Source organism: Balaenoptera ricei, chromosome 16, assembly GCF_028023285.1.
Source record: "Balaenoptera ricei isolate mBalRic1 chromosome 16, mBalRic1.hap2, whole genome shotgun sequence".
NCBI lineage: Eukaryota > Metazoa > Chordata > Mammalia > Artiodactyla > Balaenopteridae > Balaenoptera > Balaenoptera ricei.
In genome coordinates, this window is record NC_082654.1 from 26,687,148 (window position 1) to 26,699,713 (window position 12,566).

General features: G+C 49.3%; 1 protein-coding gene across 8 annotated transcripts in view; it reads right to left on the reverse strand.

The window, feature by feature from the left end:
* SUFU (SUFU negative regulator of hedgehog signaling) overlaps positions 1-12,566 on the reverse strand; it is a 110,118-nt gene that overhangs the window by 15,247 nt on the left and 82,305 nt on the right. For 7 of the 8 annotated variants that reach the window (XM_059899827.1, XM_059899826.1, XM_059899824.1 and 4 more), the window contains one exon: positions 1,102-1,236. In XM_059899827.1, coding sequence (XP_059755810.1) covers positions 1,102-1,236 — 135 coding nt within the window. Of the gene's footprint in view, positions 1-1,101; positions 1,237-11,337; positions 11,411-12,566 lie in introns of those variants that run through there. The other variant, XM_059899828.1, reaches the window with a different exon arrangement.

Here is a 12,566-nt window from a genome sequence, read left to right on the forward strand (position 1 = left end):
CGGGGCACAGTCTTCCACCTCCTCCTGGGCTCCCCAAGAGAGTTAAATGGCTACCAAGACCACATCTTTAAAAAAAAAAAAAGCTGAAGCCAAGTGGGGTCACTCTGAGGGAGCCACAAGAAGTTACTGTTAATCCCAAGTCTGGAAATACACCTGGGGGAAGGGCAGGCAGGGGCAACCAGTGGGGCAGAGATGCCAGTCAGCAAAGGAAGCAAAACCTGCTCTTGGCTTTCTCAGGTTGCCTTAGATTAACCCTTCACCAGTCTAAAGGCCCTGAGCCTGGGCCAGAGAGGGAGCTGGAGAGGAAATCGTTGGGGTCCTGGGGGGATGGTGCGGGGGGCTGGCCAGACCCTGGTCGCTCTGGCCACTTGCTCTCGTTGCCCTACTGGGCAAGGCTGGTTACCACACAAGGTCCTTCCTCAGGCTCCAGGGACAGTGGGGATGGTCCAAACCAGTGCAACCCCCTTCTTCCTTGTCACTGCTGTCTGAGTTTAGAGTTATCCTTGCTGCTTCTCCTGCTATAAAAGTGAGGGTGGAACCCCTGAGGGCTGTGGAGGAAGCCAGCTGCAACAGGTTTAGCCCAGTGCAGCATCCCCATGCAGAGAGCTGAATTCTGGCCACAGGGGTGGGTTTCTGGCACTGTGGACAGCAGCAGGAGGGACACAGCTGGGCTTCTGGGTCCCTCAAGGAGTCTGCTGTGCGGGCCACAGGGTTTGGAGAACTGAGTGTTCTGCATGGAAAAGCAGCAAGGAGGAGAAAACAGAGTCCCACCCATCAGATTCCCCTGCCCTATTACCCCAGTGCTACTGGGGACCCTGCCACCCCTGACTCTGGGCTGGTGGGATGGCAGGGCATCTCCCTAGGTCACTGAACCTTCGTAAGGGAGCAGGGCTGGGGGACACTTCTCTGGACAAAGGAGCGCTCTCCAGCGCAGTGAGGGCTACTGGAGGGTTCAGGGTCCACAGGCTCCCCCAAAGGCCCAAGATGGAGCGGACTGACTAGCTTTCCTCCCCACCCTGGGCCCCAGACTCTGCCTCGGTGTAGGGGGCAAGCACAGGCCTGGTGGCTCCTTGAGGCCAAGTTGTATGCTGTGGGGCTTACCTTAGGCAGAGAGGAATGAGGGCTCCTGACTCCTGGTTGAATTTCAGATGTACGCTCTCGAGCTGCCGCGTGCGGATCAGCTCATGGGGAATAATGGCCGTGGAGCTGTCACTTTCCAGGCTGTCTTTGCGGCTCCTGCGAAGCAAGCACAGGAACAGGTTCAGCACGAGGTGAAAACCGCAGGACAGGAGGCTCTCAGGCCAGGCTCCTGAGGCACGACAAGGATGGTGATTGATGATGAAGATAACAACAGCCACCATTTACTCACTACACGCTCGCCAAGTGCCAGCCCTGCGTGAGGCACCTCTCGCTGATTACTCCTCACGGCGCCCCCGTGAGGTGGGCACTATTATTATGGCCCTTTTACAGATAAGGAGCTGGGGATCAGGGAGGTGACCTAACTTGTCCAGGTCGCACAGTGGGGACTGTGGAGCTGGGATTTGGTCGCAGGTAGGTCTGGCTCTGAAGCCTCATCTTTGGCCAACACTCTGTATAAAAGCTTATGTCACAGTGGCTTGTTCTTCCCTAAGATAGCAGCAGGGGCTTCTGGGAGCCCTTCTTCCCCTGCCCCAGAGCCTCAGACCCCAAGTTCTCCAAGGCTGGGGTGCTAGAGTGCCAGAAGACATGGCTCCCAGAGCTTCCTTCCTGCTGACCCTGAAAAGGCTGACATCAGAGCAGGCTCAGAGCATGCACACTCCTGCTAATGGCCAGCAGCTGCCGTGACATACACATCCTTCATCCAACAGGAAATGACACAGTCCTCATCGAGGGGTGGAAACCAGGCTCTCAGGAGTCAGATCAGTGAGCTTGGCCGGGCAGCAGGACCGGGCCACCACCCTGCTGGGCTACGAGGCCCCAGGAACCCTGTACCAGATTCCTCCTGACTGTGGTCCCAGCCATGGCGAACTGTCACTGCTGCCTCGCGCTCCCTCCTGTCCTGCTTCCCACCCACAGCTTGCTCCACAGCTGGGCCACGGGGTCCCTTTGCAATCTAAGATGTGCTCTTTCAAATTCAGCTGCCCCCACTGACAACCTCTCAAATCTGCTTCAGCCAGAAGTGAGGGTTACCCACTGATCTCATTCAAAAGGCCAGATCCTGGTTTGGACTGTGAATCTCAGAACAATTCCCCAAGTGAACAAAATACTGGGTGAGAAGCTTTAGTTATATATTGTTGAAGCGGCAATAGCCACCCAGGATGTCTGGGCTTGATCTGGGCTTGACAGTCACACAGCCAGTGGGGGCCCAACCTCCTTACACACTGGGGGGCTGAGCGCTGGGGCCTGTGGCCCAGTGAGGCACCCTAACACTCAGAGCACCTCCCCAGAGGGAGGAGGATGTGAGGTCAGCAGGCAGGATGGAGGGTGACATCGGACAGCACAGGCCCTACTGAGGCAGTGGTTTATAAAGCTCCCGAGGTAACGGGGACCATTCCCACCAGCTGGGTGGATCCACCCTCAGATGTGACATGTGACTGATCTTTCACAAAGTGGTCCCTTCCTCTGGTTTCCAAAGCCAATTCTGAAACTGCCCTTTGCCCTAGTGTCTCCTTTGACAAACCCTTTCACAAGACCTGTGAAGGAGACAAACATGCTGGCCAAGAGGGTCACAGAATTTCAGGGCTGGAAGGAAACTCTGAGGTTGTTTAATCTACCTCTTTCCTTTACAAAAGAGAGCCGGTAACGTGCCCAAGGCCACAGAACTGGGCTGCGGCAAGCCATCATGGGAGCCTAGGACCTCTGACCAGCTCTCTTCCCCTTACACCCCAGCTGCTACGCCTCCCTTCTGAGGAGGGCAACACCAAACACCACCCTCGGGGCTCGGACAAGAGCAGGACTCAAGAAAGACAGCAGCCCTCTTTGGTGAGGCCTTACTCTCCTCCCGAGTAAGGAGTCCATAGATTCACTCACTGAGTCCTCACAGCAAGGACTCTACACCAGGTAGATTCCTCTATAGTTAACGCTTCTTGTACAGGTCAGGAAACCCGCGGCTCAGAGAAGTGATGTGATAAGCCTACAGTCACAGAGTGAGTTTAAGAGGAAAAGCCAGGGTGTGACTCTCACCATCACTTCCCTGTGCCACCTCTGAGACACATCACCATGCTCCCAAAAGGCCTGGCTGCCAGGTGGGGCCTCCGAGCCGGTGGGCCTCTCTGACACAGGCAAAAATGCTGATGAATAGCAACTGGGGGTGGGAGCAGGGGGGTTGGGAGAGCAGAATCAACAGCACACAGGGCTAGAGATGTCTCAAGCTGGAGGGAAAAATAAATTGTTGAAAGTCAGCTAAAGTCACCTTGGTAACTGCTACAACACACTCACCCGGAACGAGGACATCAAACCCAAGTGCAAACAGCTTTAAAGAAATGGAAAAGAACTTAATCATCTGAAGAATTAATGTGACAAGTGCCCACATTTACACCTCCCACCAACCTTCAATCATTTGAAAACGTACTTTAATCTTTTAAGAGAAAAAAAAAATTGCAAAATGCTAGATCTGCAGTCCTGGAGCTCGGGTATTTCCGGCATGCTGCTTCAATGGAAACGCGGCTGCTCCACATACACACGCGCAGAAGCCCAGCTTTTTGCTGATTTGTTTTTTCTGGACATCGATGCAGAGGCATGAATTATTTGTGTGGGCTGGGTGAGGTATTAAATCTGCAGCCGACACAGGTTTGCAATGTTTTGCATGGTTGTCAGCTTAATCTTAGTCATAAAAAAATAAGTAGTGTGCTCGCCAGCGTGGCCTAATTTTTCAGCTGGGCTGTTTTCTCCCTGAGTTCCTAGCAGAGGGGAAGGCAGAGCTTGAGGGCTGGAAGGGAGAATGGCTCCTAGGGAGGCATGGAGGCCCATAACCGCTGGGTGCTGCTAGGAAGATGGGGCCAGGGGATGAAGGATGCTCTGGGAGGCAGAATGGCTAAGAACATAGGTTTGGGGTTTGAGTCCCATATGACCTTGGGCAGATACCTTAGCCTCTCTCTAAGCTTCACTGTCCTCTCGATGGGTAGAATAACAACACCTTTTCCTTATAAGGATTAAATGAGATGACCCAGGTGAAGCATCAAACAGTGCCTGGGATACAGTGGGTGCTCAAAATGTTAGCTGGCTGCCTCTAGAACTCTATCTGCTCCTCGTGCAGGAATGTTGATAGCTTAATAGAGACTTATTTGCCTTTACCCTGGGCCCAGAATCCAACCACCTCTGGCCAAGTCAGTCCCCCATTCTGAGCAAAGGTCCTTGCCCTGGGCTTGGAAGAGGGGACTTCTGAGATGGGGCAGCAGCCACTGTGGGCCCTGGGCAACCGCTGGTGTTCTGGGAAGGCCCAACTACAGGCCAGCAAAACCCCTTGAGGCCTTTGTTCTGCTGAGAGACATGCTGGCAGGACCGCCTTCCTACACAATGAGCACAATCAGCCTTCCTGCAATTCTCATCTACTGGTCCTCAAGTCGCCGAGAATTAGTTTAATCCATCCTCCATGACAGCCTTGTAAATCCCCGAGGCTGCTCACAGGCCAAGAGGAGTTTCTCTCTTCCAGTATTTGTAGCCCCAACTTTCAACTATATTCTTAAGATAAGGTCCTGAAATCTTCCATTCATCCAGGTCACTCTCCCTTGGATTCACTCTAGCTTGTCAAAGCCCGAGTGTCATGTCCAGAAGTGAAGTGTCATGTGTGGAAATAAATACAGTATGTGGTTTAACCAGCAGATCACAGAAGGACTGTGAGCTTTCTTGTTTGGGATACTTTATTTCTATTAAAACTGTCATCAGATTGTCTATTCTTTGTAACCTCAGCATACTACCAACTTATACCACACTCCCTCTGTCAACAAAATCTCCCTCAGGCTTTCTCCCATGGACTGAGCTTAGACCTCTTCCCCCCTAGCTTGTATGTACTCTAGATGATTTGGAGCTTAGAACAGAAATCTGCATTATCTGGCTAGGGTGTCAAGCAGTCTGGATATTTCTGAAACCTGACTCTGGCACCCATCATATTGGCACTCCCCCCTGACTTCACATCACTGACAAAACTGATAAACTTGCCATCGATGTTCTCATCCCAGGCTTTGATTAAACAGTGAATAGGACAGGGCCAGGCAGACAAGCTGACAGACTGACATCATCACTCTTTGGGTATGCTCATCCAACTGATTATAATCAACCCAACCATTCCATCACTAAGCCCCTCACCCTCCTGGATGCTCTGTATAGACATTTCTCTGTCTTGCCAGCAATGATGTCAGAAGACACTCTCAAAACATCTTGCTAACCCCCACCTATACAAGGTCTACAGCACTTCCTTTATCTACCAAATAGAAACGGGTTAAGTGTTTCTAAAAAGGCAGTGAGGATGGTCCGGCAGGTGTGACTCTTGATGAATGCATGCTGTCTCTCAGGCCTCACTGTTTTTCCTTAGAGAGTGTTCACAGCCTACTCGCTGAATAATCTAGCCCAGAGTTTTCCCTGTGAGTTGACACCAAGCTCACTAGTCTAGAGAGTGCAAGATGCTTTTTGCATCTTGAAATTTTTGAGTGCTTTCAGTCTGCCAACACCTCTCTCCCATTCCCTCAGAGATTACTGACAACAGCTTCCTGAATCTCATCTGCCAATTTGACTGGTATTCTGGGGTGCAATACATGTGGACCAGGAGATCTGAAATCATGGCTTCAATCCTCTTATCGATGCCCATATGACTCTTCCTAGTCTAATAACCATTCGTTTTGAGATGGAAGCACAATAGAAGTAGAGGAAATTTTTGCTGCCTCTCTGCCTCTGATTAACATTACTCTGTCCAAACAATGGGGCCTAGGTTTTCTTCTTCTTGTTCGAAACAGAACTATGAAAAAACAAAGTCCTTTTTGCTGATCATAGCCCTTTTTTGCAAGACTTAATTCTTCTTGAGTTTCAGCTTTTCTTGATCCTATTCCTTAAAGTGTCTGTTGGTATAACATACTTCTCTCTCCAGCTTTTGTTCAAATCCTTCAAAAATATTCTGAGTTATGTAAAGAATTACCTACATATCTCTACTGGTCCCCAGAGGTATTACACCTCTTTTTAGTTTTCAGGGGACTTTCTGCAATGATAGTATTAAGGGGTACCTTTAACTGAGTGCACACAATGATGCCAGGTCCTATGCTAAACCCTTTATATACTTTATTCCCTTCATTTCTATAACAACCCTATAAATAGGTATTATTTTTCCCATTTTACAGATGAAGAAACTGAAACTCAGATACTTAAATAACTAGTCCAAGATCACACAATGGGCAAATAAAGGGCTGAGACAAAAAACCCCAGGTCTTCCTGACGCCAGCTAAAGTGTAACCACAATATTTTTCCTTAAGAGCCTCCCATCCCTTTGAGTGGTCTTTCCTTCTGGGGTTTCAAAGGCCATGAAGACACATCTATTTTTTTTTTTTTCCCTGAACTCTTAAAAGAATTGCTTCCTAGAAGCCACGGCAGGGCTTCCCAAAGGGTATTTGATGGAATTTTAATTTAAGAGAAGCTTCTAGAAGAGCAGATGTGGCAAAGGCTGGATGCAATACACTGCATCTCAGATTAAAGATTCATAAAATGTTGGCATTTCGAAGACTCTGAGGAGGACTATAGAGGGCAAAAGAACCAGTTTCATTTTGTGTAAGCCAGTCTCTTCCAACCTTAGCCACAGGAACCCCTTTTCACTTAATCCCCAACCGACCCCCCTAAAAGGCTGTGGGGACCCTCCCTCTGGGGACCACTGGTCAGGCAGTGCTCTGACAAGGCCCAGGGTTTTCCCTCCTGAACCCTGCTCTGCCCAAGCGCGTTCTCCCAAGGCCCTGTCACTCCCACTCCATCAGCTTCCTTGCCGGTCAGAGTCAGGTGCACAGCCGAGGCGCCTCGTCATTTCCTTCACCCCAAGACAGACGCTCTCAGGAGGCCTGTCAGACACTTATACGATGCTCACCTTCAGCTCTCAGCCCGATGCCGGGAAGCTGAAGTTCTTCTGAGTGACCAGGGCTTACCTTGGTGACAATTTTGTGATTTTTACCTGGAATTTTGTGTCATTCTTTCTTCTCACTGTGCAGGGCAAGCTGTAACAGCTCCTACAATATCACTTCTCTGACTTTTTTTACTATTCTTTTTTTAAAGTTGAAAGAGCCAAATAGTTCTATAAGGTTCATTACAACAGTCAGCAGTCTTCCCACTCCCCACTCCTCAGAGACAACCACCGTCATCTCTGTTAGCTGATTCTTTTGGTATTTTCCTCAATACCTCTAATACACTTTCTTTCTACTTCCTGGTATTCCTTTTTCAGGCTTTATCTATTGACTTGCTGCTACAGAAGACGAGCTTTTAGCTCCCTTCCATTCCACCCTCCCACCTTCCCAAGATAACTATATTGTAAGTTTGCTTGGCTCAGTATTAAGTGTTTACGTTATTATACTAATGCTATTTACAACTGAGTCATGTAGTATAATATGATTACTTTTCCTTTCTAGTGTGATTTTAAAATATATATATTTATTTGTTTTATTTTTGGCTGCATCGGGTCTTAGTTGCAGCACGCGGGATCTTTCATTGTGGCGTGCAGGTTTCTCTCTAGTTGTGGCGCGTGGGCTCCAGAGCACGCGGGCTCAGTAGTTGCGGTGTGTGGGCTTAGTTGCCCTGTGGCATGTGGGATCCTAGTTCCCCAACCAGGGATCAAACCTGCATCCCCTGCATTGAAAGGCGGATTCTTAACCACTGGACCACCAGGGACATCCCTAGTGTGATTTTCTATTTTCCTTGTATTTAATAACCGTATTGGTTTTCTATGTGTTTATTGCTAATTCAATCCTAAACTAACGACCAATGGCCTACAGATTCTCCCAAGACTTTCAAATAGAGCAAATATTTATCAATTTTATCTTCTTTTTAAAAAATTAATTAATTAATTTATTTATTTATTTATTTTTGTCTGCGTTGGGTCTCCGTTGTTGCATGCAGGCTTTGTCTAGTTGCGGCAAGCGGGGGCTACTCTTTGTTGGGGTGTGTGGGCTTCTCATTGCGGTGGCTTCTCTTGTTGCGGAGCAAAGGCTCTAGGCATGCGGGCTTCAGTAGCTGCAGCACACGGGCTCAGTAGTAGTGGCTCGCGGGCTCTAGAGTGCAGGCTCAGTAGTTGTGGTGCACAGGCTTAGTTGCTCCGCAGCATGTGAGATCTTCCCGGACCAGGGCTCGAAACCGTGTCCCCTGCATTGGCAGGCGGATTCTCAACCACTGCACCACCAGGGAAGTCCCTCAATTTTATCTTTTTAAAGACACTTCTCTAGGGGCTTCCTTGGTGGTGCAGTGGTTGAGAATCTGCCTGCCAATGCAGAGGAGATGGGTTCGAGCCCTGGTCCGGGAAGGTCCCACATGCTGCGGAGCAACTAAGCCCGTGCGCCACAACTACTGAGCCTGCACTCTAGAGCCCACAAGCCACAACTACTGAGCCCACGTGCCACAACTACTGAAGCCCACGCGCCTAGAGCCCATGCTCCACAACAAGAGAAGCCACCACAATGAGGAGCCTGTGCACCGCAACAAAGAGTAGTCCCCACTCACCGCAACTAGAGAAAGCCCACACGCAGCAACGAAGACCCAACACAGCCATAAATAAATAAATAAATAAATAAATTTATTTATTTAAAAAAAAAGAGTAGCCCCCGCTCGCCGCAACTAGAGAAAGCCCGTTTGCAGTAATGAAGACCCAACACAGCCAAAAATAACTAAATTAAATAAATAAATAAAATATCATTAAAAAAAAAAATACATTTCTCCAGAGGATCCTTCCAAAAGACTCTAGTCTGAACTGTCTGCCTTCCATTCTTGCGGCACAAGTGTCGTCATGGGATCACCCCTTACCTTCACACTGGTGATTCCTCTCGCCTTTCTCATGTTGGATCCTATTTCCTGCTCCCCATATGTCTTCCTCACTCATTTCGATGGAGCATATCCTCTAGCAGATTTCACTTTTTTAGTATGCTTCTCTCTGACCTGCCACCCTCAGGGGTTTTCAGGCAAATTAAAACACCAGCTTTACTCTGTGCACTGGTATAGAGACTTCCAAGGCCTTCTTTCCAGTTATTTTTTCCTGTGAATTGGCAGGCAACTCCTCCACTTTTATCTTCTTTTACAGGCAGTACCCAGTGGTGAAGAGGTCTAGATCTGGATTCAAACAACCCAAGGTTCAAATTTTGGCTCTGAACTTTATTAATCTTGGCTCATTGACCTGAAATAAGTTATACAATCTATCTAAGCCTCCGTGTTCTCGTTTGTAAAATGGGGACAAAAATAGCCCACAACACAGGGCCTGGCACATGGCGATACCTAATAAAAACTGCTTGCTTGGGACTTCCCTGGCGGTCCAGTGGTTAAGACTCTGCGCTCCTACTGCAGGGGACACGGGTTCGATCGCTGGTCGGGAAGCTAAGATCCTGCATGCCGCGCGGCCAAGAAAACAAAAACAAACAAACAAAAAAACCTGCCTGCTTGGTCACAGAACCTGCCCAGCCCAGGATTCTTTTGGGAGCACTGAGGAGTGGTTTGCGGGATGGCTCAGAGGCACGCCTCAGTAATTCAGCAATTGATCTAAATCTTTCCATTTCTTTCTTTTTTACTACCTGTCTATGTAACACATCCTATATTTACACATCCCACTGTTTAAGGGGACTTTTTACATATCCTAACACGCCTTCTCTTTCCAGTGTCAGGACAGACTCCTGATTTCTAGTGCTGCACAGTTTATAGTACAGGCCCCTGTTCACCCTACCCACACTTCACAGATTGACAGAACCGTATCCATGTTTCCTCTCCACCCTGGTCTCTACAGATTGAAAAGTCCCAATTTTAGCCTAAGGGTATTGGTCACATTCTATCAATGGCAGCAGGTGTGGAAAGGAGAGGAGCCCAACCACCGAGACTCCTTTTAGCCACAATCCCAGTCCTGTGACAGTGATGACGTCTGCACTGGCCACACCACTTGGGGCCTTTTCCTTGGGGACGCCCGGGAGCAGGAACCAGGGCACCCGGGTTGGCAACTATTCAGAAGTGAAGTGGGTTTGGCCTGCTGAGCCCAGCCCAACCTCTGGCTTCTGCCGCTAGCCTGGGAGATTACTCTTTTTGCTTTCAGATTGCTGACGAAAGCTCTGAACTTTCCAGAGAAAGAACCACTTGCAGGTTTCCCTTCAGGGCAGGACTGGGATAGGGTGCGGGTGTGGGTGAGGGCACCAGCTCACCTCCACAGTTACTGCTACCATCTGAATTTGGAAAAATTCTCTGATGAGGATGACACACGAAGTAAAAGGCCTTAAAAGGTTACTGGTAAACACCAACAACCAAATGATGAAACACAGTATTTTCACTGTGAATATTCCAAGGATGGAATGTGATGATAGAACAGTGGGACAGAGTGTGGGTGAAGAAGACAGAGTGAGGAAAACTTGTGTTAAGGTTGGTGGATTCCTTAATCAACTATTAACTCCTCTGGGCACCAGGGACCGCCCCCCGCAGCCTTGTGGTCTGACTCAGGTGGGAGACTAGGACCCCTGCTCTCCTGAATGAGCCTGCTCTAGCCAGAGCCCTTGGCTTTCTGGTTTCTGAGACACTGAGTCATTTCCTCTCTCCAGCTCTCACCTTTGAGCCTTCCTTTTCCCTTCCCTGGAGAAGTGACTCACTACTGAAGTGTTGGGTGACACTGAGGATCAAGGATGGGCGATAAAAATACTCCTGATTGTGCAACTTGAGGAAGAGAGATGCAGTTTGGATTGAGAATTCAATGTGCCGGCCATGAACTCTGAGGCTGGGGTGTTAACGATGGCCACTGCTTCACCTCTTTGGGGAAGTAGAGCAGAGAATGGAGTTCAAACAGAAATTCACCCAGGCAGGACTGCTGTGGAGTCCTTGTTCTGCCCTTTCAAATGTGTATTTCTGAGAAAGGCACATAAAGGCAGGCACTTAGCAAGACAAATGTGGATCACAGAGGCCTGGGCCCTTCCTCCCATCAGCCCTGTGGGGCCTGGCTGGGGCCCTGAGAGCAGGGCTGTTTCTTCTTGGGTTTTCTCTCCAGTGAAAACAACCGTACTTCCCCAGCGTGGGAGTGGTGAGGGGAGCCAACGTGACACACTCGGGCTCCGGGCAGGCCACTGCACTGACATGATAGAGCCCTTTGAGCAGGGTTACCCAAGACTGCCCTGCATGCAGGAAGTGATGGCAATAGCCCAGCTGTTTTCCCAAATGGAAACTCACCTTCCTTCACCCAATTCACTGGATGCAAACGAGATATTTTCTTCTTCTAATTAATCTTCATGGGTCTCATAGGCTGAGCAAAACAAAACACAATTTTCTCTAAAGGATGACTCTTTGGCCAGGTCACAAGCTATTCAAGATGGGAACAGAGGCAGCATGGCTACCCATCCAAAAGGCTAAACAGATGGGAGCAGAGACACTCATAAAATGGAGAGAAATATATGTGTGTTTTGTGTGCATGTTGGGGGAAGGGTGCAGCTGAAAATGTCACAACAGGAGAAATCATGCTACAAAACCTTAATTTTCCAGAAAATTAAGGCAACAAGCAAAAAAAAAAAAAAGCCTTAAAAGCTGCTGGTGCAATTCCAGAAGACTGAGAAACTTAGCTCAGCGATGACGGTTAGTTTGCTTTTTAAAGGTGCCTCAACTACAAAGTGTCTCTCCCGCAGCCAGGAACCTTCCCCCACAACACATGTGCACACACATGCATGGGCCCTGCCCCTCTTTGGGGGGATTATGTGACCCAGAGAGCTCCCTAAAAGTCCCCCAACCTCAATCAGTGACTCACTGGCAGAAGGAGGAGGAGGTCCTGGTACACTGATGCAGGTTCCCAGCATCAGAGCGAGTTTACAGAAATGCAAACCTCCCCACGCGGTGCACCTGACCATGCACATCCCCCGGGTCACTGTGGGGAGGCTGGGAAGCAAAGGCCAGACTCCACAGAACAGTCCATGTCTAACCAGGCAACCTCAGACAGAGGATGCCAGTGACTTTTTCTCCCTCGACCCAGGTCCTTATAAATGTTGGCAGGCACAGTCCTTAAGCCGGTCTCCCCTCAGTGGCACGAAGGAGTTGCTTCCCAAACTCACGTGGGCAGGCCGTGGGAAGGGAGGCGCCAGCAAGCCGAAGGAGGCTTTTCTCAACTGATCATCTTGGGAAAAGCCAGATACAAATTTCACGGCTGGAATGCAGGGGTTGTGAAACGCTGGAAGGAGCCCCAAAGAGGGCTAAGGACTCCCCTTCCGGGAAGGCGGTGGGAGGAGGGTTGGCAGGGGGAGTGGGAGAGGAGCAGTTACCCAGAGGGCCCCGCCTTTCTGGGAAGCAGGAAGTGAGGCCTCAAGAAAAAAAGAAAGAAATCCCCTAGCCCTGAAGCGGTGGAGGGGCCAGAGATATACGGTTGATTTTGTTTCTGAACATGAAGAAAACAAGGCTTTGTGTTAAAAAGTAAT